Source organism: Lissotriton vulgaris, chromosome 12 (assembly GCF_964263255.1).
Source record: "Lissotriton vulgaris chromosome 12, aLisVul1.2, whole genome shotgun sequence".
NCBI classification, from domain to species: domain Eukaryota; kingdom Metazoa; phylum Chordata; class Amphibia; order Caudata; family Salamandridae; genus Lissotriton; species Lissotriton vulgaris.
Genome location: NC_141700.1, coordinates 574,608,784 through 574,636,759, shown reverse-complemented (window position 1 = coordinate 574,636,759; position 27,976 = coordinate 574,608,784). Strand labels below are relative to the sequence as shown.

Sequence of the window (27,976 nt, the reverse complement as noted above, 5' to 3'; positions counted from 1 at the left end):
CCACCAAGGCCTGCCAGGGGCTGAAGCATAGCTTTTGCCACCCCTGGCTGGTTCTTAAATTGACACAACTGGCTGATCACTCAGCTGGGGCAAGTGGGTGTAATCACCCCTTGCTTAGATATAGTATACCTATATCTGGACACATATATAGCCTGTAAGCCACTCCTATGGAAGGCCTCATCCATCCTGGAGGCAGAGTGCGTGGTTTTATGTGAGATGGAGCTCTGGCATGAGCTGAGCCTGTCTGCAGCTGTCGGGAACAACTCCCTAAGCTGATCCGGGATAATGCCATACCATATACTCTTAAGCGCCTTATAATCCTCGCGGTTATATAGCAACTTTGGTTTGGCTTTATCAAAACATGTCGTGTAAGGTGTCATACGAATTGGAATACTACCCCCTCGCCAGTTCTGGCGACGGGGGTAGCATTCCACCCTTCTAGAGGGATAAGACATGTTACTTTACTGAAACGCGGTTGATTTAAAATGAGCCTCAGATCCACAAAATGGATGCCTCTGCCACAGACACGGGTCTGGCCTCCTGCTGCTGACCGAAACTCAGCAAATGGTGGCCTGGACAAAGGGTTTCCTGTCGAAGGGCGGTGTTAAACCACCCCAGACAGGAGATAGTGGATTGTAGCAGGGAGGTTTCAAAGAAACCAGACACTGCCTGGGGAGCACAAGGCTGCCCCTTGCATAATCCGGCCAAACCGGTTCTGGGGCCTTCCAGCCCCAGTCCCAGCGCGGCCTGGATCAAAAGAAAGGGGTGTAACCACCCCCTTCCTGGGTCCCACCCATAGGAGGGGACCTAGCAGGATGTCCAGCCCACCAGATTCGAATAAGAGTGGGAGCAGTGCCAATGCAACTCAGATCATCCTGAAGAAACATAAGAACCTAATTCTGGACCCTTCGACATTCTATTCAACATAGAAGCCTGAAGAATCTACCTTGTGGTCAAGGAGTGACCACCCTGTGCAAACAGGCACCATCCAGCCCTCGACCCTTGCTTTGTTGCAGTTCCCGCCGGAACTCGAGCGACAGAGATCGACGAGATCAAGCTTGCCTGCCTTCTCCCAGCCCGATCCACAGTCCCTGCAGAGCTGAGACCAGTGGAGGCGACCGGAAGCGTGGGGCACGCCATCTTGAAAAGGCCACGAGACGCTGACCGTGCAGCCCATGAGTGATCCTCGAAGCTGTGCACCGGGGTTTGAGAAGCCCCCACCCCGAGCTACACTTGCACCAAAGCTACCCCCTCCACACTCGACGAGTGCTGCGTGGGGCCCTTCTGCTTGTGGCGGCTCGACGCGTTGGCCCGGTCACTTGCCAGCTGGCTTGTGGCCCCTGTGCCGACGAAAACTTGAATACGACTTGCTTTTCTGGTTGCTCCAGATCTGCACCAGCTCCTGTGAAAAGGAGCCCCCACTCTGACCTTCCTGGTTCGAGTGATAAGCAATCTCCCGGTTCCGCGTGGATTACTTTTGCCAAGTGCTGTTTGCTGCAATCTTGAAGCCGACGGTGCTGACAGCGAGAGCCTACGTGGGACAGATCGTGACCTGCTCCTGGACGTCGCAGATGCCCCAGAGCCCACGTGACAGCGGAGAGAAGCCTATCGACAACCACCTGATTGCGCCCGACATTGCCTGGTTCCGTCCTGGTTCCACCCTGGTCACTGCTGAGTGACCCAGACTCTGTCCCCTCTGCTTTCAGGTACTTTTCTGCTTCGATCCACCCTTGGATCGCACCGGACACTTCTGCTTCACAGCGCCTGCAGCTTCAACAGCTCCAAGCACCAAGAGACTGCGTGTCAAAACCCGACGCCACTTCGACCCTGTGCACCCACGGCCTGTGGGTGAGGTAACATTGCAACGCCGGTTTTCCCACACTGGTACACACCTCTAGGGTCTGTGTCTTGAGTTTGGTTCCTCTAGGTTCAGCGGAAGTATCTTTTAATTCACTTTGTGCAACTTTTACGCACCATTGACATTGCATTGGTGCAAGCCGCACTTTCCGTGCTGCACCCGAGTTCCGCGGGCTACTCCCGACTTCAGCATTGCTAGTCCTGACTGCTCCCAGCGAATCTCTAGGCCCTAGGCCTAACCACTGTTCGATTGGTATCTCTTATACCACTTTTTTAGTATATGGTTTAAGTGGCCACCGGCCCTTATCCAAAATTGTGCAACTTTGTATGTTATACTGTGCTTTTGATTTAACGCTTGTGCCCCTTTCCTCATAAAGAGTACTGGGGAGTAATTTAGAAATAAATACATATATTTTTATAATATATACTTGTGTGGTGTCCTTTCATTTGATTACAGGATTGTATGTGGTAAAACAGCTCGCTTAACACGACCTCTTAAGTTAAGCCTTTAAGGCTGCTTAGTCCATGCTACCACTAGGATAGCTTGTCTAACAAGGTTGACTTACAACCAGACATCTTTGGGGTTTGTTTGGACTGATACCCAGTGGTTCCAGAATTGGAAACACTACATATCAGGCCAACTTCTCACATTGGTGTGCAGCGGTGCGGATTTGAGCTTGCTGTTTGTTTTACCATTGCAATCTTTATCAAATTGAAAGATCACATCAAGTACCTTAGGTACATATACATCAAAAGCTTAGCATATTAAGTTCTACTGAACTTAGTAGTTGTAGATTAAAGGGATTAGCACACCCTGACTACAACTCACTAGCAAGGTACAGTAGGAAAACACTTAGTGTAGGTAAGTGCACCACTTACACCTCACTAGCAGTCATGCCTGATACAGGTGGAGCCTCAGGCTCTGCTCCTGTAACAGTTGACCCTACCAAGGCAACTTCCAGATATGACAACCTTAGCCACAAAGACCTGAGTGCCTTGTGCACAGCCAGGGGGCTAAAAAAGGGCAGAGGCCCTACCATTCCTTCCCTAATAGCTATCCTGGAAAAGGATGACTTAGATAAGGTGAGCCAGGCTCCCTTAGATTCAGGTGAAGGGATAAACTCCCCTGAGAATGAGAATCTTCCAGATGAAGAAGAAGAGGAGGAGGAAGAGGAAGAGGAAGGCTCAGATTTAGATGAGCCTGAAGATCAGGATCAGAGGGGGACCCAGGTACAGGTTGCCAGGCTTAACCAGGCCAACCTAGACCTACATGGGAATGGAGAGGGCCAGCACCACTCCAGATCTCATAACCAAATTCTCCCAGGTAACAGGAGGGTGAGATCTCAATCTGGGGACTCTCATCTTTCTAGTGCCTCAAGAGAATCTCAAAGAGGGATGACTCCCTCCCAGAGAAAAGAGCATAGGGCCAGAATGAGGGCTGTCCAACTCCAAATAGAAAGGGAAGAGGTAGCCTTGGCTCAAGCTAAACTTGCTTTAGCAAGAGAAAGAAAATTGTGTGGCTTAGATGCCACTGGTGGCAGCAAAGTTCCTAAAGAAAAAGACAGGGCCTATGACAATAGAAACCTGAGAAAAATGGTGCCCCCCTACAAGGAAGGGGATGACATCCACAAATGGATGACTGCTCTTGAGAGGGCCTGCATGGTACAGCAGGTCCCTGAGGATCAGTGGGCAGCAATTTTATGGTACTCCTTTTCTGAGAAAGGGAGGGATAGACTCCTCACTGTTAGACCTGAGGAGGCTAAAAACTACTCTGTCCTGAAGAGTGCTCTTATTGAAGGGTTTAGCCTAACCACTGAGCAATACAGGTTGTTGTTCAGAGACACCCAAAAAGCACAGACTCAGGACTGGACTGATTTTGTTGATTGTGCCACTAAGGCTCTGGAGGGTTGGCTGCAGGGAAGTAAAGTTTCAGACTATACAGGATTGTACAATCTTATCATGAGAGAGCAGATCCTTAATAACTGTCAGAACCAGCTGTTGCATCAATACCTTGTTGACTCTGATTTGACCTCTCCCCAAGAATTGGGAAAGAAGGCAGACAAATGGGTCAGAACAAGGATTAAGCAGACAAACCAGAACCAAGGTGACCAGAAGAAAACAGACCAGAAGGGTGGGAATCAGAAAGATAAAGAAAAGGACCAGAAGTCTTCAGGCCCCCAAACTAGCAATAAGGAGGGGGGTTCCCAAACTGGAAACAAGAAAAAGAAGAATGATGGCCCAAAGAAACCTTGGTGTAATACCTGCAAATCAGTTTCACACTGGGGCAGTGAATGCACTAAGAAAAATCCAGTTCCTACCACTGCAGCTCCTAAAGCAACTGCACCCCCTAGTACAGTCAGCAGTGGTGGTACACAACCTAAGGGGTTAGTAGGGTTAACCTTGGGTACTGAGGTGGAATCTGGCCTAGTCAGAATCCCCACACAGGCAGTTCTCCTATATGATGTGGACTTATCTTTGACCACTGCAGTAAGCCCCAGTAACCTGGGCAAATATAGGCAGACTCCCTTAATCAATGAGAAACTGGCTCAGGCCTACAGGGACACTTGTGCCAGTGTCACTATGGTGACACCTGACTTTGTGGACCTTGGTCAGATTGTACTAGGTGAAAGTTACCTAGTGACCAATGCAAGCAACTCCACTACTTCCCATAGTGTGGCTGTTGTGAACTTCTCCTGGGGAGGGGTAGATGGCCTAAAGAAAGTTGTTGTGAGTGCAGACCTCCCAGTAGACTGTCTGTTAGGCAATGATCTTGAAAGCTCAGTTTGGTCAGAAGTGGAGTACAGGACTCATGCAGAAATGCTAGGGATTTAAGCTCATGTCCTTGCAGTGACAAGGTCTCAGGCTAAGAAGTGCCTTCCTGAACCAGTGGTGGATCTTGAAACAATAGACCAACCACAACCCAAGAGAAGGAGCAAGAGGGTTAAGGCTGTGCCTTCCCACTTGCCCCAGGTTGAGGATCAAGTTTCACAGGAAACTGATTCTGCAGTCCAAGAGGAGACTGTCTCAGAGGAGCTTGAACCTGACCAGGTTGAGTTTCTGGGGACAGGGGGACCCTCAAGGGCAGACCTGGGGCAGGCCCAATTAGATTGCCCTTCACTTGAACCCCTCAGACAGCAAGCTGCTGCTGAGGCTGCAGGGAATGCTCAAGGTACCCATAGAGTGTATTGGGATGAAGGACTCCTTTATTCAGAGGCTAGAGACCCCAAGCCTGGCACAACCAGGAGGTTGGTTATACCTTTGAAGTTTAGGGGTTTCCTTCTTACCTTGGCCCATGATATTCCCCTTGCAGGACACCTAGGCCAGAATAAGACTTGGGACAGGCTTGTTCCACATTTTCACTGGCCTCACATGTCAGAAAATGTCAAGGAGTTTTGTCGCTCCTGTGTCACTTGCCAAGCCAGTGGTAAGTCAGGTGGCACAACAAAGGCCCCCCTGATACCACTACCTGTGGTGGGGGTACCCTTTGAAAGAGTTGGAATAGACATTGTGGGTCCCATGGATCCTCCAACAGCATCTGGGCACAGATTTATACTGGTGGTAGTGGATCATGCCACCATGTACCCAGAGGCAATTCCCCTGAGGACCACCACAGCTCCTGTGGTGGCAAAAGCCCTCATTGCAGTTTTCTCAAGAGTGGGCTTTCCAAAGGAGGTTCTTTCAGACAGAGGTACCAACTTTATGTCTGGATACTTAAAAGCAATGTGGAAAGAGTGTGGAGTAAACTATAAGTTTACCACACCCTACCATCCACAGTGCAATGGGCTTGTTGAAAGGTTCAACAAGACCCTAAAGGGAATGATAAACGGTTTACCAGAGAAGCTCAGGCGGAAATGGGACATCCTTTTACCCTGCTTGCTCTTTGCTTACAGAGAGGTCCCACAGAAGGGGGTTGGCTACAGCCCTTTTGAACTTTTGTTTGGCCACCCTGTGAGGGGTCCATTGAGTTTGGTGAAGGAAGGATGGGAGTTACCTCTCAAAAAGCCTAAACTAGACATTGTGGACTATGTACTTGGTCTCCGCTCCAGGATGGCTGAATACATGGAGAGACCATCCAAAAACCTGGAGGCCAGTCAAGAATTACAGAAAGCTTGGCATGACCAAAAGGCTGTTCTGGTCGAGTTCCAGCCAGGGCAGAAGGTGTGGGTGTTGGACCCAGTGGGCCCAGCAGCTCTCCAGGACCAATGGACTGGACCCTACCCTATCATTGAGAGAAAGGGAGAAGTCACCTATGTGGTTGACTTTGGTACCCCTAGGAGCCCCCACAGGGTGCTCCATGTAAACCGTTTGAAAGCATTTGTTGACAGGGAGGACATGAGTCTCCTCATGGCCACAGATGGGGAACAGGAGGAAGAGAGTGACCCTCTCCCAGACCTGCTTTCCCAGAACCCTGATGATGGTTCAGTTGATGGAGTAGCCTTGGCAGGTAGCCTCACTGAGCAGCAACAGGTGGACTGCAGACAGGTGTTGCAGGCCCACAGACATATGTTTTCACTCACACCCAGCCAGACTAATTGGTGCACCCATGAGGTGGACACTGGTGACAGTCTGCCTATGAAGAATAAGATCTACAGGCAACCTGACCATGTCAGGGATTGTATAAAGGCTGAGGTGTAAAAGATGTTGGAGCTTGGAGTGATTGAGCCATCAGAGAGCCCATGGGCTAGCCCAGTGGTCCTTGTGCCAAAACCTCATACCAAAGATGGGAAGAGAGAAATGAGGTTTTGTGTGGACTACAGAGGTCTCAATGCTGTCACTAGGACAGATGCACATCCCATTCCAAGAGCAGATGAGCTCATTGATAAATTGGCTTCTGCCAAGTTTCTGAGCACATTTGATTTGACAGCTGGCTACTGGCAAATCAGACTAGCTGAAGAGTCAAAAGCCAAAACAGCATTCTCTACCCCTAGTGGGCATTATCAATTTGTGGTAATGCCCTTTGGTTTGAAGAATGCACCTGCCACCTTCCAAAGGTTGGTGAATCAAGTCCTTGCTGGGTTGGATGACTTTTGTGCAGCATATCTAGATGATATTGCTGTCTTTAGCTCCTCCTGGGAGGATCACCTGATCCACCTGAAGAAGGTTCTGGAGGCCCTGCAAAAGGCAGGCCTGACTATCAAGGCTACTAAGTGCCAGATAGGGCAGAGCAAGGTTGTGTACTTGGGCCACCTAGTAGGTGGGGGTCAAGTTCAACCTCTGGAGAGCAAGATCCAGGCCATACAGGACTGGGCTCCTCCAACTACCCAGACACAAGTCAGAGCCTTCTTGGGCCTGACTGGGTATTACAGAAAATTTGTAAAGAACTATGGGTCCATTGTGACACCATTGAATGACTTGACATCCAAGAAGATGCCCAAAAAGGTTCAGTGGACAGTTAGCTGTCAAAAGGCATTTGATGACCTGAAGAAGGCCATGTGCTCTGCACCTATCCTGAAGAGTCCTGACTACTCCAAACAGTTCATTGTACAGACAGATGCTTCTGAGTTGGGGGTGGGAGCTGTGCTTTCACAACTTAATCAAGATGGTCAAGACCAGCCCATTGCTTTTATTAGCAGAAGGCTGACCCCCAGGGAGAAACGTTGGTCAGCTATTGAGAGGGAGGCCTTTGCTGTGGTTTGGGCCCTGAAGAAGTTAAAGCCATACTTGTTTGGTACTCACTTCCTAATTCAGACAGACCATAAGCCCCTCTTGTGGCTAAATCAGATGAAGGGTGAAAATCCCAAACTGCTCAGGTGGTCCATTTCCCTACAGGGGATGGACTTTACAGTGGAGCACCGCCCAGGGACTGACCATGGTAATGCAGATGGTCTCTCCAGGTACTTCCACTTAGAACATGAAGACTTATCTGGTCAAGGTTAAGTTTAATGTCCCTGCGTTTGGGGGGGGGGGGTTGTGTAGGAGAGTAGGGTCTGCTATCCTATGGTCACCCCAATTTTTGCTTTTTGCTTCACTGGTTTTCGACTTACTGAGGCTGTGGGCCTGCTAATCAGACCCCCAGCCTGCTGTTCTCTCTCTAAATTTATAATACATGTGCTATAGGTACATACCACAATTGGAAATGGACTCCTTGTCAGCCCCTGTACCATGCACTATAGGTGCTCAGGGCATAGGTGCCACCAAGGCCTGCCAGGGGCTGAAGCATAGCTTTTGCCACCCCTGGCTGGTTCTTAAATTGACACAACTGGCTGATCACTCAGCTGGGGCAAGTGGGTGTAATCACCCCTTGCTTAGATATAGTATACCTATATCTAAACCTATATCTGGACACATATATAGCCTGTAAGCCACTCCTATGGAAGGCCTCATCAATCCTGGAGGCAGAGTGCGTGGTTTTATGTGAGATGGAGCTCTGGCATGAGCTGAGCCTGTCTGCAGCTGTCGGGAACAACTCCCTAAGCTGATCCGGGATAATGCCATACCATATACTCTTAAGCGCCTTATAATCCTCGCGGTTATATAGCAACTTTGGTTTGGCTTTATCAAAACATGTCGTGTAAGGTGTCATACGAATTGGAATACTACCCCCTCGCCAGTTCTGGCGACGGGGGTAGCATTCCACCCTTCTAGAGGGATGAGACATGTTACTTTACTGAAACGCGGTTGATTTAAAATGAGCCTCAGATCCACAAAATGGATGCCTCTGCCACAGACACGGGTCTGGCCTCCTGCTGCTGACCGAAACTCAGCAAATGGTGGCCTGGACAAAGGGTTTCCTGTCGAAGGGCGGTGTTAAACCACCCCAGACAGGAGATAGTGGATTGTAGCAGGGAGGTTTCAAAGAAACCAGACACGGCCTGGGGAGCACAAGGCTGCCCCTTGCATAATCCGGCCAAACCGGTTCTGGGGCCTTCCAGCCCCAGTCCTAGCGCGGCCTGGATCAAAGGAAAGGGGTGTAACCACCCCCTTCCTGGGTCCCACCCATAGGAGGGGACCTAGCAGGATGTCCAGCCCACCAGATTCGAATAAGAGTGGGAGCAGTGCCAATGCAACTCAGATCATCCTGAAGAAACATAAGAACCGAATTCTGGACCCTTCGACATTCTATTCAACATAGAAGCCTGAAGAATCTCCCTTGTGGTCAAGGAGTGACCACCCTGTGCAAACAGGCACCATCCAGCCCTCGACCCTTGCTTTGTTGCAGTTCCCGCCGGAACTCGAGCGACAGAGATCAACGAGATCAAGCTTGCCTGCCTTCTCCCAGCCCGATCCACAGTCCCTGCAGAGCTGAGACCAGTGGAGGCGACCGGAAGCGTGGGGCACGCCATCTTGAAAAGGCCACGAGACGCTGACCGTGCAGCCCACGAGTGATCCTCGAAGCTGTGCACCGGGGTTTGAGAAGCCCCCATCCCCAGCTACACTTGCACCAAAGCTACCCCCTCCACACTCGACGAGTGCTGCGTGGGGCCCTTCTGCTTGTGGCGGCTCGACACGTTGGCCCGGTCACTTGCCAGCTGGCTTGTGGCCCCTGTGCCGACGAAAACTTGAATACGACTTGCTTTTCTGGTTGCTCCAGATCTGCACCAGCTCTTGTAAAAAGGAGCCCCCACTCTGACCTTCCTGGTTCGAGTGATAAGCAATCTCCCGGTTCCGCGTGGATTGCTTTTGCCAAGTGCTGTTTGCTGCAATCTTGAAGCCGACGGTGCTGACGGCGAGAGCCTACGTGGGACAGATCGTGACCTGCTCCTGGACGTCGCAGATGCCCCAGAGCCCACGTGACAGCGGAGAGAAGCCTATCGGCAACCACCTGATTGCGCCCGACATTGCCTGGTTCCGTCCTGGTTCCACCCTGGTCACTGCTGAGTGACCCAGACTCTGTCCCCTCTGCTTTCAGGTTCTTTTCTGCTTCGATCCACCCTTGGATCGCACCGGACACTTCTGCTTCACAGCGCCTGCAGCTTCAACAGCTCCAAGCACCAAGAGCCTGCGTGTCAAAACCCGACGCCACTTCGACCCTGTGCACCCACGGCCTGTGGGTGAGGTAACATTGCAACGCCGGTGTTCCCACACTGGTACACACCTCTAGGGTCTGTGTCTTGAGTTTGGTTCCTCTAGGTTCAGCGGAAGTATCTTTTAATTCACTTTGTGCAACTTTTACGCACCATTGACATTGCATTGGTGCAAGCCACACTTTCCGTGCTGCACCCGAGTTCCGTGGGCTACTCCCGACTTCAGCATTGCTAGTCCTGACTGCTCCCAGCGAATCTCTAGGCCCTAGGCCTAACCACTGTTCGATTGGTATCTCTTATACCACTTTTTTAGTATATGGTTTAAGTGGCCACCGGCCCTTATCCAAAATTGTGCAACTTTGTATGTTATACTGTGCTTTTGATTTAACGCTTGTGCCCCTTTCCTCATAAAGAGTACTGGGGAGTAATTTAGAAATAAATACATATATTTTTATAATATATACTTGTGTGGTGTCCTTTCATTTGATTACAGGATAGTATGTGGTAAAACAGCTCGCTTAACACGACCTCTTAAGTTAAGCCTTTAAGGCTGCTTAGTCCATGCTACCACTAGGATAGCTTGTCTAACAAGGTTGACTTACAACTAGACATCTTTGGGGTTTGTTTGGACTGATACCCAGTGGTTCCAGAATTGGAAACACTACATATCAGGCCAACTTCTCACAGCTCCTTTCCTTTATCAAATCAATAATTAGAGAATAAATCCCTTTAAGTCCATTTCACAAGCTTTCTGAAATATTCCCGCCTTGACACCATTACACTCCCGGCATTAAACACATTGCATGAGATACTTTTATCTACATTCCAACATTTGGAAAGAGGAATAACGGAGATCTTGAACATACATTTTGGGAATGTATTTTCTCCATGGACTTGCTTGGACTGGAGACTGTTTTTATTGGGAGAAAACTAAAATATGATCATTTTTGGCCTAGACAATCGTTAGTCCTCCGCTTGAATCTAATGTGTTGGCACGCTTTGATTTTGAACATACACCTGTTTCATGTATCCGTGGTGTTGTGGTATGCTATTTTGAATTTGACAGTACACCAGGAAAATCAGAACACTGCTCTCAGTTAAAATTCACTGATGTAGCTCCTACCTAGCACCAAGCAAGTACTTTAATTAACTCAAATAGGGATTCCAGGGCTCCCTTTTCAATGGCATCTTATTGTATTTAAGCTACATTGTTATCTTTGCTTTTTTTTTCTCTTGCTGTTGACTCTTGCTTCAGAGCTCTGTAATGGTGAAAAACATGTTTCTCTGCACTGGACTCAAAGTGTTTTAATAGAGGTATCCGTGGTTAGTGTTTTTTTTACATGAATATTTATACTGCAACAGCAAAGCAATTTATTTTAGCAATTTACACCTAATATATGAAATACAGAAAATAAAATACTTTTTTCCTATTTTTTTACTGTTAATGTTTTGAAAAATATATTAATGGGTTCTGTAGCTCCGGGAAGCAGCATACATTTCTATACTTTCCAAAGCATATTGCATCCCCTGTGAAATTTTGTGTGAATATGCCGCTTCAATGAAGTGAAATACCAGCATTTGCATGAGCACTGCTACCTCCGGATGGTCGTCCCGGGACTGGGGGCCGTCGGGAAGATTAAGCTTGCTATTGTCCAGTGTCACAAGATGTTTGGTTAAACTGCCGCCGGCACCAGGGATCAATCGGTGAGCTCCCGTGTTCTGGAGTCAGCCTCCCTTGCCACTGCACCACACCACTTCCCAACACTGATCTTCTAAAGGAATCTATTGAATCTCAGAGTATTTAGGGAAGACACTCATGTTACCTTTTTTGCATGAGTTACTAAATCAAATGCAAATATATAGGGACTATTTTGGATATGGGAATCAAAGTCACTCTCAGCGCTCTCTGAATGAATTTTCTTTCTATAAATACATATGTACGCATATGTAATGGATGTTTTTGTATTTGTTAGTGGGGTAAGAAAACCGAGAAATACTTCTTAATGTGCGGTGAGAGATACATTTAATTCATATGTTCTTTAATAATACCTTGGCTACGCGTGTTATTGTGATGTTGCAAATGTGAACTTTCCCTGAAAATAATGAATGTTTTAATGATATGATTTTTGTGCTTCCTGTAGATGTATCTGATTGTCCCTGCGGTGGTAGATGGTGTGTTTCTTACAAAGGATCCCGAAGAGATTTTGGCTGAACTGGGTTCCAACCCCGTCCCCTATTTAATCGGAGTCAACAACAATGAAATGGGATGGATCATGCCCCTTGTAAGAGTGCTTATTCATTATTTACATCATATCATCCAAAATTTACTAAAGAAATCATTGTTTATGAAATCACGAGCATTGAATTTGGTTTTGTATTCAAACCTGCAGTTTCATCTAGAACGCCTATTCTAGTTATAGGTTATATGGATGTGTCTGCCAAAGTTAACCTGAATATGGATATGGTCAAATGGTCCCTGCTCCATTGGGACGAGTGGAAACAAAAATCTGTGGTGATCTTACATAGCGTCTAAATGAAAACATTTTACATTCAGTACCAAGAATTACAATCTCAGGGCTCAGTGAGGAGATGTTTGGTTTTATCACCGAGCACCAGGATTGAAATAAAGTATTAAGGGATCTTATGTGGATACTTGGAATCAATAGATGTAACCAAAGTGTTCATGTTTTCTATGTAGACTACAGTTTCGAGGAACTTCTACAGTAATCATTGTGTAAATATTTCTTAAAGGCCTTCTGTAAAAATGTTTTTAAATAAAAACAGATGCAAATGGCAATTCAAATTCACGAAACCTAGATCTGTTGATGCTTTTGCCAGTAGATTCAATACTGCATTAGAAAATCTGCAAGTGAGTGGAATTTTCAATAGTCTCAAATTGGAAGCAGGGAAGGGACGTGGGGTGGCCACTGAGAAGACGGGGATAATTATCAGACTCAATAGTTTATGGGTATTGACAAATCTCCCCAATATATTTTTCTTATCCAATATCTGCATCGTAATTTAGTGCCATCAAAGCCTGGATTACATTGTCAAGTTGGGTGTGAAAAACACCAAAACACAGGAGTTTCTCGTTTGAGATGTATGCATTACCAAGTGTCAGGGGTTTGTATTGTCAAAGCAGGACTATGACTCCAGTGACACACTGCTCTTTCCCCAGTTCTTGATGGTTGAAGTGGGAAAATCTCTCTAAGAACTAACATCCTTTCTACTATTTCTGCAAGGCTTCACAAATAAGTTGCTGTGACATGGTTTTGGCAGGAAATGCTTTCAAATACTTCAGAAAACCTTCAGAATAATCAGCATTTTTTAAGATAAACATTTGCCATTGTCTATTGTTTTTCCTAGTTCCCTTTTCAATGTCCATGACCATGCCATTTTGTTCTGCTAAACTGGAGTTCTCTTATACTCGCCATGGCCTTACCTTACTGTATGCCAAGCTGGGGACAGTCTTCATTGTCCACAACCATTTCTTCTTTCATTTATTTTCAAACGGTCGGGCCAAGCAAGTACATGGTAAGTTAGGCTTTGTTAAATTTCACGGATTTTGAGGATACTGGATCCTGTAACCTTCTGGCAAAATGATGCCACTCCACATGGCTTAGCAGTCCTATCTCATCTCTCCTCATTACAACATTCCACCTCTTTTGATTTATTTATTCAGCTCCTTTCACATTACTTTCTTAGTCAAGAAGTATGAATGAGAATTTAAGCAGAAGTAATAAAATGATAGATTACACAGATCTCCCATCGTTAGCTTTTGCTGTATACAAAATGTCCATAGGAAACAAGAAAGAGAACTGGCGCTGCCTTTGGTCTTAGTCAGCAATTCACCGGGAAAGATGGCATCCGCAACACAAATAATTCTCGGGTGTCTCATTATTCCTCAATACTTCATCTAGCAGTGTGCATTCTGAACAGGAGTGGTTGCTTCCAAACCATTGTTAGTTACAGTGAGTATTTGTTGACAATCGCACCTCTGGTAGACAAGTTTTTGGATGGGTGGGGTTCCGTCTATCTCTATCAATGGACAAGTTCTTGATACCGGGGTTGTTTCACTTAGGTATTACAAGAGAGTCTGAAGAAATTTCAGTGGGAAATAATCCATTGCTATGTGCAACCGACCATCACCCTGATACCGTTGCCTCGGCAAATGATATCCTTAGCTTCTCACTGTGCTTCCTGTAGCACATCATTGCTTTTCAGTGACGTAGCCAGCTGTCTTTTGTAAAGGAGCAAAGCATGGTGGGCAAACTTACATGCTGTTGTGTTCTGCCTATATCTCACCACTGAACCCAACAAACCTTTTTGAGGCTACACAACCACATTGCTCATCAGTCGACCTTTAATGGTAAGTACATTATTCTAATAAGGAAATTAAGAGCAGGTCCAAAATACAATTCATGAGATAGGTGTCAGTAGTGTGACATCTCAGGGGTACGTCTGACACTGAAATGATTTTTTAATAGGATTCTGTGTGTTAAATATGATCAGTGCAGTATGTTGTATCAATTTAAACCTAGCATTTTAGAAGACCAGTTTAGGGCATCCCAATGTAGATTGACAATCTCTGTCCTACATCGAGATACTCTGTCCCCCTATCCTACAATGTAGTCAGGTCTACCTTAGTCATGTACAATAATGCTGACTATAGCAATGTCATGGCCGTGTGGCCATATCGCAGCATCAGCAGCATCATAGATAGTATTGTGTAAGTTTGTAGCATGTCAAGGGAAATTTCCCAAGCCTTTCGGACTGTATGTATGAATGTGTAAACCATCAGAAATTGTCCTGTAGGGACTTTGAAGTGCTTGTTGAAAACACCAAAACATGTAGTATTTCACCATCCTCTAGTGTTAGCGTTTCAGTTCATGGCCAAGTATCCATTACAGCTCACTTGCACAGTATTTTGAAAGAAGACACAGATCATACCAGTAGGTCCGGTGCATAATGCCCTTTTAGGTTAGATTCTTATACCAACAATAGCTAGCCATTGTCAGTAATGCAGGGAAGTCATCATTTCTCTTCTGGGGTGCGAACAATTCTTCCAGGAACCCAGTGGGATTAAACATATGTTGCAGATAGAGCATTATGGAGGATTAAGCTCATTCAGCGATCACGCCACTCACGGCATATGAGTGGCTACGTATTATGGTTTTAGATCAGGTGCACTTAATAAATGTATGTATGAATGTGTAAACCATCAGAAATTGTCCTGTAGGGACTTTGAAGTGCTTGTTGAAAACACCAAAATATGTAGTTTGTCACCATCCTCTAATGTAAGCGTTTCAGTTCATCGGCAAGTATCAATTGCAGCTCACTTGCACGGTATTTTGAAAGAAGACAAAGATCATACCAGTAGGTCCGGTGCATAATGCCCTTTTAGGTTAGATTCTTATACCAACAATAGCTAGCCATTGTCAGTAATGCAGGGAAGTCATCATTTCTCTTCTGCGGTGCAAACAATTCTTCCAGGAACCCAGTGAGATTAAACATATGTTGCAGATAGAGCGTTATAGAGGATTAAGCTCATTCAGCGATCAGGCCACTCACGGCATGTGAGTGGCTACGTATTACAGTTTTAGATCAGGTGCACTTAATACACTCTCAGTGGCAGTAAGCTGCAATGTAAGCTCTATGACGCCAGTTTGAAACATACTCATTAGACTAAGGAAGAGCTCCATTTGGGCCATGAAATCATGCTTCTCCCCACCTCATCACTGCCTGTGATGCTGTTAGCTAAAGGTCCTGTCTGACAGACCCTCTGTTGGCTGCTAGCCCTTCAACATGCAGTTGAGGTTACAAGGGAATGTCCACATCAGCTTTGCTGCTCCAAAACAATACCTAGAGTGTTTGCTCCTGTAGTCAGGCCCAGGAGGATGATCGCTTTACTTGAGTCTTGAGCCTTCGGTGTGGCGGATGTTGAGCTATGATTCCGAGAAGCCCAAATTGGTCTTCATGTTATCTTCCGATCCAATTAAAATTATGGAGGGTCAATTCGCATTAAATAGAGAACCCACCAAAAGTGTCTCTAATTGTAATTCATAACTTTGCCAAGACCCATAAAGAAAGATGTGCAGAACCAGGCATTTCAAGTTTTCCAATTTTGCAGAGTCATTGAAAAATCAATGATATCTAAAGAGAAAGTAGAATAGATAGTCAATAGTCAATCAAGGGATTTAGCATGAGTTAGATCATAATATTAAGCCCTAAATACAAAGGGGATCATGCTTTTCTAGCCTTCTGTTTTACAACACCAAAATTCCAGCTCCTTCCCAAATAGCAATTTTTTTTATGTTTTAGACAATGACAGCACACAGTTTCATAGCTTGTTATTTGGTAGAGAGGTGGAATAAAGAATTTACATGCACAGCCAACTAATCAGACTATACATTTTCAAAACTCCTACTTGCAAACGATTTTCAATGGACAGAAGCACGAGAAATGCAACCTAATACAGTGGACTGTTCTGCACATTCACAGCATCGACCATGGCAACAAATATTTAGCATATTAACCTCCAAACTGCTTCAAATACATCTCCTTGGCTTAAGAAGCTAGACGAATCATACATTTCAGCTTAAAGAGAAAGTCTGTGATTTCAACTGAAGTTGAATTGTTTTCTTTTCGGAAAAGTAAGAGACTAGAAATTTTCATGCACAACATTCAAACATGCATTTTTAGTATTGTGACCTGGTTATGCTAACTAACCAAACCTATATTAAGTATTATTTTTCAAAATGGGAAAATATTTTCTCACCCTGAGGCTAAATGACATCAACCAATTCTCACACTGAAAGTCTCCAAGCTCAACCTGCAGATTTCAGGTATCTTCAGCAGAATTGAGATGTTGCAGGGGTCAAGGCCAGCCCTGGTAGATGCACTGTTAAGGATCTATTCAGCAATCTAGCGCGACCATGACCATCAGTCCCTTCGTCAGAGGCAAAACAACAATCTGCTGTTGTGTCTTCTATGTAAGAATCCCAATTTTTAACGATTGGTTGAAGATGTGCATCTATGTACCAACCAGGAGTTTCAAATAGTGATCCGCATCCAGATACTATGGGCCTGCAGGGAGGGTCAGATACATTTTTGTGTATTTTAGGGAGCATGTATATTTTTGGTCTTCTAGGGAACCCTGTAGTCAGGTATTTTTTTGTTGTTTCGTCTATCCAATTGAGTTCCAATGCCTTTTGTAAGATGTTCTCCGAATGGTTTGATATTTCCTGTGTAGGCTCATTCTCAAGTCTGCTATATATCTCACTGTTGTTCACGTGTTCGTTGACCTTGTTTTTGTACATGACTCGATCCATCATGACCAATCCTCCTCCTTTGTCAGCTTTATGAAACATGATTTCTTTATCCTGTGATATATTATGTAATGTGCTATATTCTGCTCTGCTGAAATTAATATGTTTCTTCTTGACTTTTGCATAAACTAACTTCTCTAGGTCCTTTTTCACCAGGATTTCAAAACTATCAAGAGTTTTGTGCGATACTGGAGCCATGAATGTGCTTTTTGGTTTAAATGGTTGAATTTCTGTCTCTGTAGCCGGTACAATGTTAGTGAAGAAATTCCAAAGTCTTAGGGCCATATGTAGGTAATCTCTATTTACCGATTCATAAATACCAAATTTTACCGATTCTGTATTTAAGAATCGGTAAATAGTATGCAGGTAAAAATTAGGTACATTTTACCGAATCGGTAATATTCGGTATTACCGATTCGGTATTTACCGATTCGGTAATTCCCATTCATTCCTATGGGCCTGGAGGCCCATAGGAATGGATAGGAATCCATTCACTATTACCGATTCGGTAAAAACCGAATCGGTTATAGGGGGAACATATTCAAGCGTGGCAGGGTGTCACATTGACACCCTGTTGCACCCCTGAATCGTGCTTGTGTGCACATGTGGCACACATGCATGTCCTAAGGGCATGTATGTCTGCCGCATTGCACTGAGAAAAAAGCAAAAACATGCTTTTTCAAAGGTATTCGGTATTTACCACCAACTTATAGTTGGTGGTAAATAACGAATCCTGAATGCAAAAATGCACTCGAGTGCCTCCTACAAAGCTTTTCAGGATTCGGTAATTACAGATTCCTTACAGTAAGGAATCAGTAAGTTACCGAATCCTTGAAACCTGCCTCCTACATCTCAAATCCCTAAATATCGGTCGGTAACGGTGAAATTTACTGATTTTCACCGTTACCGACCGGTATTGCCCCACCTACATATGGCCCTTGGTATTCTCATAAATGTGAACAATTGAACAATGCCACAAATGATTAGGAGTGCATAACCCCCCCATTGTTATTAGTTACATCCACTTGCCAGGCCCTAACCTTCCCTTTTCTTACATATAGGACACCCCTATGGTAGACCAAAGGTACACCCCTGTGCAGGGTGCAGTGTATGTGAAAGGTAGGACATGTACTGATGTGTGTAACATGTTCTGATAGTGAATTACTGCCAATTTCGTTTTTCACTTTTGAAAGCTATTTTGCCCTATAGTACAGAATAGGGAATGCTGTGTAACATTTTACAAGAATATCTTCCCATAGGGATAAGATAGAAAAATAAAGCTTAGGCTCTCAGAACTCAGAATTTAATAACATATCTTTTACTAAAGATGGTTTTTAAATTGTGTGTTTGCAAATGCACCTTTTAGAGCGTAGGCATTTTCGGGCCTCTGCCTGTTTGTGTATTGACTGTCTGGTTTTGCAGTGACAGGGGCTGGGGAGGTACATTCTCTCAAACAGCCACTGGGGGGGGGGGGTTGATGTGTGTCCTCCTTTTCTGAATGAGTCAGGGCTGGGCTGATTAGACCTGGACTGCATCAGAGTAGGGGGAGGAGTTGTCACTAGCACCTGAATAGACCCGGGCTGCATTTAGAGTGGTGATAGGAGATTTCCCTTGCACCTGAATAGGGCCTGTCTGCCTTATACAAGGCTGTGTCCACCTCCTGTCGGGATGATGCACCAGAGAGGACAGAACTGGTTTGGACTGGGCTCCGAGACCCTTGCAGAAAAAGGAAAAATACATTTTGGGGTATAAGTATTAGACATAAAACACCTGAACTTTAGACTACTTCTGGAATCAAGAGGAACATTTGCCACTGAGAAGAGCTGGAGAAACTGAGGAGAAGTATTGCCCTTGCTGTATGTTTGGGGTTGGCCTGCAGTTGCTTTTTCTGCCAAGGAAAGGAGAAGGACTTTGCTGTGCCCAAATTCCAAAATGACCCCGCACCCGAGAACATCGCATATTTTGTATAAATAGCTAATGTTGTGCAAGTAATGTTTAGCAATAAGGACAAATGTAAAACAGAAAGACTTCCCAAGCATAACTATTAATCAGCCAGATGTCTTGATTGTAGTCAATTTAAAATCTTTATTGATATGCAGTTGTCCTCTTTTATACTTATTCTTCTAAAACCATTACGCAATTGCTTTGCCGCCAACGCATTTCATCCCTCATGGGACTTCTTCAGGGCTAAAAGCAATTACAAAAAAATACTATTTACAATATGTACACATTAAAAAAACTTTCTTAGAAAATTACAAAGTATATGATTAGCAAATCACTTGTAATTGAACAGTATTCTGTCTGTCCCTGAATATCAAAATATACAACATCTTAATATTTGAATGCAACAGTTAATATGCCAGGAAGTCAGCAAATATTACATAGTATTCATTTCATTCAGTTAGGAAGCAAAGAAAGGAGGGGAGCTCATCTACTTGGCTTTATTATGGTATAAAGGAACAGAATTTACCATAAAATTGTCAGCATCAACATTTAGTCAAAAAAGTAAAGAGAAGAGAATGTCATTGGTCTCATTAAGCTCTACCATTGTGTAGGCTAACGTAAGAACATATTTATCATGCGTGACCCATGTGTTCTCCTACTGTATTAAAAGATCCGGAAATTTGATATGTGATAATTTACCACTAAAAGCTTTAAGTCTTCGTGTATTGTCCATTAAATGTATATCATTGTTTTATAGCACATACGCAGTTTTAAATGGCAAATCACTCAACAGTTATCTTAGCCCCCTGCTTGAGGAAAGTCTTTAAGGGCTTAGTAAAGCTTGCCTCCTGTTTTGAAGTCTCAGGAACACGAAGACTTCAACCCCAGCTCCCCTGAACTTCCTTGATGGGTGTTCTGACCTACCAAGAGGTGCCTGTGACTGTCTTGGGCCTCTGGAGGTTGATTCTGCTGTTGGGAGCTGAATAAAGAATGAAACAACAAGGCTCTTCTTGTGACAGTTTTTCCAACGCAATGCCGTGGTGCGTGAAGAATCTCCACACATCGCTGTGCCACTACCGAAACCAACACAGCGCTTGTTGCTGCGGAAAGAATTGACGCATCGAGGGATCGCAGCTGAAAAGTATGATGCAGCGCCGCTCACTGCCGCGACATCGTTCTCCGACCCATCCCTGATTTCCACGCATCGTCCCTATGCGGCAAGTTTTCCCAGACACATCACCCGCAGATTGGAGTCATCTCAGAATCGACGCATCGCTTTCCCCTACAGACCAGATCCGACGGATCGCTCCCCTGTATACAGCTTCGCATTCACGAAGGTCTCAGCAACAACGCATCTCTTTGTTTTTCTATGCTTCCCATCGCTGCAGCTGTTTAGCTAGGTGATTTTTGTCTCAACAACAGGTACTTTGCAAAAAATCAAGCATCCATAGTTTTCTATGGATTCAGTTGGTAAAACCTTTTGAAAGTCATTTTTCCTAATACTTGTATGCTGGATTTTTCTAAAACGTTGTAGTGTGCATTTGTGGTGTTATCACTGTGTTTCTGTGAGTGTTGGTACAAATACTTAACACATTGCCTTTGGGATAAGCCTGCGTTCTTGTGCCAAACTACCGAGGGGGTGAGCAGGGGTTATCTAAAGTGTGTATCCCCCTTAGCCTGACTAGAAGCAAGGGTCCCTATTTTGACAAAGGTGCCTACCCCTGCCAACTAGAGACCCCAATTTCTAACAACTCTGATCACCTTTATTGGGTGAAATACATTTGCAGGTCACGTGCTACAATCCTGACCGCACAGAGATTGCTGAAGCGAGTACCCACTTTGAGTGGGTAGTAAAATGTTATATTAAAATGCTTTAATAAAGTGCTTTTGCGAAAGTGTTATGTAAATAGCAGAAACTTGGCTAGGTGAGCATCAATAATAATGATAATAATGTTAATCATCACCATCATGATTTTTGTTTTTGTTTTATGCAGACAATGGGTATACCGGAATCTTCAATAAAAGAAGGATTTGACAGAGAAACAGTGAACATTTTAATACAGATGTCATCTGCAAATATAGTGGTAAGAGCCTCACTATTTAATATATGCCACAACCAATTTCACATGGAATCTGTGTCTTGGTGTGAGGTCATACAGTTTTTGAACAAGGTTAAACATATTGGCTAATATACACTAATGTATTTTATAGTACAGCTGTACCCCTGTAATACTCTTTTATGTACCCTTAACATGCATTTGTGAACGTGCTGGAAAATGTGTAAAATGGGCATAGAATTGTATTATTAGGTAATGTTATATTCATATTCATTAGTACAAATATAAGGGACTATGGCCTCTTGCACTTTTACTAATGTGGAGTTTGAAGTTTCAGGGCGATTCACAAAGATGTGTAAGAGTACTTGAAAGAGTACTCCTGTAACTCTACGTCCTCTATTCATAAATGCTTTTATGAACTGGACACTTTCTTCTCACAGCCTCATCTTTCCAGTTAGGTGAAACATAGATGTCTTATGCAGAATACTTTAGATGGATTGGCTAGCTAAAGAAATAAGGTAAATAATATACTCTAATTGTGAGGTAGAACAAATAGTTAGAAATCATGAAGACAGTAACGAGTTGCAAAATAATAAGACTGTTTACTTTCTACTGTATGCATTCATTGAAAATATAAATTGGCGTTCCATAAGCCTCATTCCGACTACACCTTCCTTTTTGACATCCCCTCCTCATTTTTTCCTCTCTTTTGTACTTTTATTGCGTGTCCGTATTTGCGCTCTCGCTTCCTTTTTACACTCTTTAAATAAAGGGCTGTTTACAAAACGGAAGAAATATGAAACCTGCCTCCTTATAATATGACCGAACTCATGAGTATGAACCTGACTTGTGTAAATATGTTTATGACACACAGGGTCTTTTTCATGGTAAATTAAAATTTCAGCAGCCAATAGTAATTATGCGTGTTTTCGGGGCACCATAGCAACACTGTGTACTGGTGAGAGTTGTACACACCAGTACCTTATGATGACTAGCACTAAAGGTACTCTTGGCTTGAGTTCAGCAAATTAAGAAAACTGTACAATTTGGAAAGGTAAAGTAGACTGTGGCTCACCCAGATACACATAGAACATTGTAAAATGTAAGTCTGGGATTTAGATTAACCTCAGTGAGTATAAATGAGTTAATAGAATCTGAGGCTAACTTTTTAAAAGAAATTGCAAATTCATATTATGGTGTTTTCTATTGTGTTTTTAGTGTACTGCCCAAGAAGCCGAGAAATAATCTAAACATTACTTTTTTTACAGAGTTTTATATAGCTTGACCCAAAGTTATCGGGTATTGGATCGCTTTAAACAAGCACTAGTTGAGCTACATGAGGGGACATTCATTTTTGTTAGGGAAGGCGAAATTAAGTGATTTGTCCAGAATCACAGGATGTCGCACGTCCTTGCTAAGACTCAAACCCGGTTCGCCAGATTTGAGATTGACTGCCCTAGCCGTCAGGCCAACTCCTTGTCTGATGGCTTTGATTACACATTTGCTTCATCAAAGTCGATAAACCTTCAATGTAAATTTAGATACAAGGTGTAAACCGAACTTTGCTTGAAAAAGTACCATATTTAAACTTGAATGGTCTGGGAAAATGTAGACAAAAAACTTGTGTGGTAGCATCCACTGTTGTGCCAAAAAGGTGGTGCAATCATCACCTATTCAGGACATTTATACCAGGCGGAAATAGCTGATTATAAAAATCGAGTGAACCATGGTGCACATTGTTACAGCAGCGAAGCCAGCCTATATGATGTGTGTCCAAATGCATCTTGCTAATCCTGAAATGGCACATCTGTTGATGTTCTCATTTGCACCCTGTTCTATATTTTGCCTGATGTTTGGTCTATCCTGACAAATACAAACTTGTTCTATAGTTGCATTTTTTGGTCTTTTTTTTCAATATCTTTATTATTTTAAAAAGTAAGAATTCATACAGTTATACTAATGTGCAATACAATAGAGTAGAATGGTCAATAGACAAGTAAAACATTTAAGAAAATACAGACACCACAATAGAATTATGTCAGAAAAATAATGAGATCTCAAAAAGTACAGAGTCAATATATAATATCCAAGGAGTATCTCATACTAGATTGATAATAAAAAATTAGATGTATTGCACAGAAACCAAAAAAATATCAGAATAAAAGGAAAAAGAGGAATGGAAAGAATAGAAAGAAAAAGAAATAAGAAGGAACAAGGAAAGAAAGGAAGAGAAAGAGAATGAGAAAGATAAAGAAATACGTGAATAGATAGATAGCTAGAGGGAGACCCCTGCAGCAGTGAGGAAAATAAATGATGAAGTAGAGACAAAAGGATATTGGCCTATCAATCCTTGAGAATACAGATTCATATATTTATCCAGTGACCTCTGTGGTGTTCTTGAACAAGATGACAGAAGATTAAAGGTGGTTCAAGAGCATAGTTTATTCGCCTCATCCATCAACAGCTTCTGGAAGTAACTGACACCAATATCACTAACATTCCTATTCTAAGAGTTATCAAAACATTCCTATTCTAAGAATGGAAACCAGGAGAAGGAAAGCATTCCTAAAGAGACAGGGTGAATACATACGAGTTACAACATCACACATCTCCCTTCTTTACAACAGCTTAGCAAAACAGAAAAAGAAGAAAAGATAAGCATAAAAAGAACAAACAATAAAAGTGAGATCTATCTTGATTACACATAATCTTTCATATACATGGGAGCACTGCGTAATCTCTGACTCCTCCCACGATTATCAGATGACAAATTTGAACAGGATGGAGAAGGATCAATAGTACCACAAAAGTTAGATTCAGAATCATCATTAGCACGAGCGGTGTTCTCAGACTTAACCACAACAACTCGACTTTTGTTCCAAATCCTCCCATCCTGTGTTTTAATTGCATTGCCAAAAACTTTAATGACAGGTCTAACATTGGTGTACTTTGACCAAGACCTTCTCCCTACGGGTGCCTTTATCTTCACAAGATCACCTACCTTTACCTCATGGAATTTTACACATTTAATTTTGTCAAAATATGTTTTCCTGCAAGTTTTCTTCTCAATTTCTCTCTCTCTCCAAGCCCCAACACGATTATCAACAAATCCCTTCTTCAGATTCATCCAACCTGGGCACCACATAGTGTTCGGAACTCTACCCCTGAACAGTTCAAAAGGATATTTTCCAGTGGTTGAATGAGGGGAGCAACGATATGCATCGATTCTTTCTCTCAGTGCCTCCTTCCAATTCAAGCCACTAGCTCTAGCAAGCTGAATACACTCCTTTAAGGTACGGTTGACCCTCTCAACGGCACCATTTGTCTCAGGATGATATAAAGATGAACGTTTATGTACTATTCCACATTTGTTAAGATAATCCTCAAACATAGTAGAGCAAAATTGCGGACCATTATCTGATAAGATGCTATTTGGAAAACTTTCTCTCATAAATATGTCAGATAAAAATTTAATAATAGAACAGGAAGTAATGTCACTTACTGCAGTTACCTCTATCCAACGTGAATATAAATCAATCAAGACAATCAAGAAAGGTGTATCAGACACACCTGTGAGGGGACCCAAAATGTCAATGGCTAATTCATCCCAAGGATGATTGGGCAAATCCCTACATACCATAGGCATTTGTCTGACTTTTAGAATCTTGTCACTTGCACAGCATTCTACACAGTCTCTAACCATCCGCTCTATCTCTAAATCCATCCCAGGCCACCAGAATTGAGTACGTATCATCTCCTTGGTTTTCACAATGCCTAAATGACCGGAGTGTGCATGTAACAACAACCTTTTCCTTAAGGAAGAGGGAGGAATAAGTCTTAATCCACGAGTTAACATGTCATCAGAAATGGATAACTCCTGAGAGACTAACGACCAAGGTTTGTCTAGACGTTTATTGTCTTTCAATAATGACATTACTCTAACCAACTCTTCATCTTTCGATAATTCCTCTTTCCACTCATCTTTTCCTACTACCCCTTCTGTAACCTCACAAACATTGAGAAAGTCATCTTCATCAATGTAGTCTTCTTCACAACATAAATTATCACCTCTCACTAATCTAGAAAAACAATCAGCAGCTTTGTTAGACACACCAGGTAAATATTGTACCTCAAAGTCAAATTCCTGCAAGGATATTATCCACCTTCTAATCCTTGAAGAGATAGAATCTAAACCCTTTTTATAGAAAACTTCTTTTAATGGTTTGTGATCAGATTTGACAATGAATCTAGTCCCCCACACCAAATTTTTAAATTTCTTAAGTGCCCAAAATATGGCCAAAGATTCCTTTTCAATAACGGAATAATTTAGTTCCGGACCACGGAGACACCTGGATGCGCAGGCAATTAGTGAATCATGGCCATTTTTATTCTGCACCAAAACCGCTCCTAATCCCTTATCACTAGCATCTGTGAATATATACGTGGGTAAACCAGGAACAAACGCCTGTAGGCAAGGAGCTTTCTTTAATTCCTCCTTTATACCATCAAATTCTTTTTTACACTCATCTGACCAAACAAATGTGACACTTTTCCCAGTGAGTCTCCTCATACTCTTTGTTTTGTCAGCAAAATGTACAATAAATTTCCCATAAAATTCTACCATCCCGAGGAAGGATAACAATTCATCTCTATTGACTGGTTCAGCCATGTTATCAATAGAAACAACTAAGTCTGACTTAGGAAAAACACCTTCACTCCTAATGCAGTGGCCAAAGATAATTCACTTCCTCCAATCCAAATTTGCATTTTTCCTTCTTGAGTGATAAACCAGAGTCAGACAACCTTTTCAGCACATCACACACACGTTCATTGTGTTCTTGCATGTTAGACCCATATATCAAAAGATCATCCTGGTAGCATTTTACTCCTTTCAACCCTTTAAGTATATGTGTCATGATTCTCTGAAATACAGAGGCCGCTGAAATTAATCCAAAAGGCATCCTTTTAAATTTAAAGGTACCCATGGGTGTTATAAAAGCGGTTAAGTCTTGACAAGAGATATCCAATTCAACCTGGTGGTAGGCTGATGCCAAATCCAGGGTGGTAAAGTATTTGGCACCCTCTAATGTACCAACGATCTCATCTATATTAGGTAAGGGAAATCTGTCTACTACCACCTCCTTATTCAACGCTCTTAAGTCAATACACAAACGAATCTCCCCAGTGGGTTTCTTCGCTACCACAATTGGAGCCAACCATTCTGTAGCTTCTACTGGTTCAATTATGCCATTTGCAACCAGTTTTTCAATCTCCACCTGAACTTTTACCTGTTCTGCAAGTGGAATCCTTCTTACCTTTGCTATAACAGGGATAGCATTTTTCTTAAGCTTTATACAATGTTTGTATCCTTTTAAACATCCTAGATTATCTTTAAATACAGCTGGAAATTTTTCTGCAAACATTTCAGACAAGTTTTCTATTTCTAATATTTTTACCTGAGGTGAGGCATTCGGATCAAGAGTGACACCCAGATCACGTTGATCTCTCCAGCTAATTAATGCATCACCAAAATTTGTTACATAAATCTTTCCTGGAATGATTCGGCAGCCCAATTCCATTGTGGCCATGAAATATCCTAAAATCTTAATTGGTTTGCTGCCATAGCCTAGGGGTAAAATATCACTCTTAAAAAGTTTTACATTTTTTCCAAAAGTCTTATGCATTACATTTTCATCAATCATGGTAATCTGAGAACATGAATCAAATTTAAATTCAATCATGGCATCATCCACTTTGACTAAATGCGTGGGATGTTCTAGATGACCACTACTGATCTGGAAAGTCACAGTCTTGACCTGTGGTTGGGACCATCTCCTACTGGTATTATCCCTCTTGTTACCTTTTGTCCTACAACATTTTGAAAAATGACCCCTTCTTCCACATTCATTACAAACAGATTTCAATGCAGGACAGTTTGGTGAATTAGCTAGATGACCTGTATTACCACACCTGAAACAAGAAAACCTGTTAGACATGTTAAAACCTGGATTGAACCTATTCATCCCATTGTCACTTTTCACACTGTCGACTTTTTCTTCCTTTTTCACTTGACAAACAACTTCTTCGACTTTGGATTCCGTTTTCTTCTCAGATTCCACTATCTTTTCTTTTTCTCCTTTTAGTTCATCCACACACTTTGTCATGTGCTCAACCTGCTTTGCTATTACCAAAACTTCTTCTAAAGGTGGTTCATCCTTTAGCCATAGTTCTTTCCGAATGTTGTCATGAGCACATTTTAATACGAACTGGTCCCTTATCCTTTCCTCCAAAGTTTGACCAAACTTGCAGGAAGAAGCCAACTTTCTTAAAGCAGATACATAGTCTTCGACAGACTCATCTCTTTTTTGACCTCTTAATCCAAAATGATACCTCTCCATTATCGTGCTCAACCTAGGAAGGTAATGACGATCTAACTGTTCTATGGCTATTTCATATTCATTTAAATTCCTCTGCTCCGCTGCAGTGAGTTCAGGTAAATGTTCCAGTACATCTTGGCCTTCTCCTCCTAAACAGTGTAATAATAAAGAGTGTTTTCTTTCAGCACTTAAGTTTGTGCCACACACCCTTGCATAGTTAGCAAATATTTTCTTCCATTTTTGCCATTTCACATTTGGTTCTCCTGGACTTATTAAAAAGAATGCAGGTTGTGTCACGTTTTGCATTTTTCTTTTTCTCTTTTATTTTCTATTCTTTCTTAAGAATTCTGCTTGAGTAACTAATTTTTTGTTAAAGTAAATTTTCTTTACACTGAGTATTATCACTTAACAATGTCCTATTTACTTCCAGTCCTTATCAAAACAATTGC

The 27,976-nt window shown here is 43.0% G+C and overlaps 1 protein-coding gene across 2 annotated transcripts in view; it reads left to right on the top strand.

Annotated features, from left to right (window-relative positions):
• Positions 1-27,976, top strand: part of LOC147677777 (fatty acyl-CoA hydrolase precursor, medium chain-like) — a 239,784-nt gene that overhangs the window by 140,127 nt on the left and 71,681 nt on the right. For both annotated transcript variants that reach the window (XM_086945434.1, XM_086945435.1), the window contains exons 9-10: positions 11,963-12,103; positions 21,088-21,177. In XM_086945434.1, coding sequence (XP_086801560.1) covers positions 11,963-12,103; positions 21,088-21,177 — 231 coding nt within the window. The remainder of the gene's footprint in view (positions 1-11,962; positions 12,104-21,087; positions 21,178-27,976) is intronic.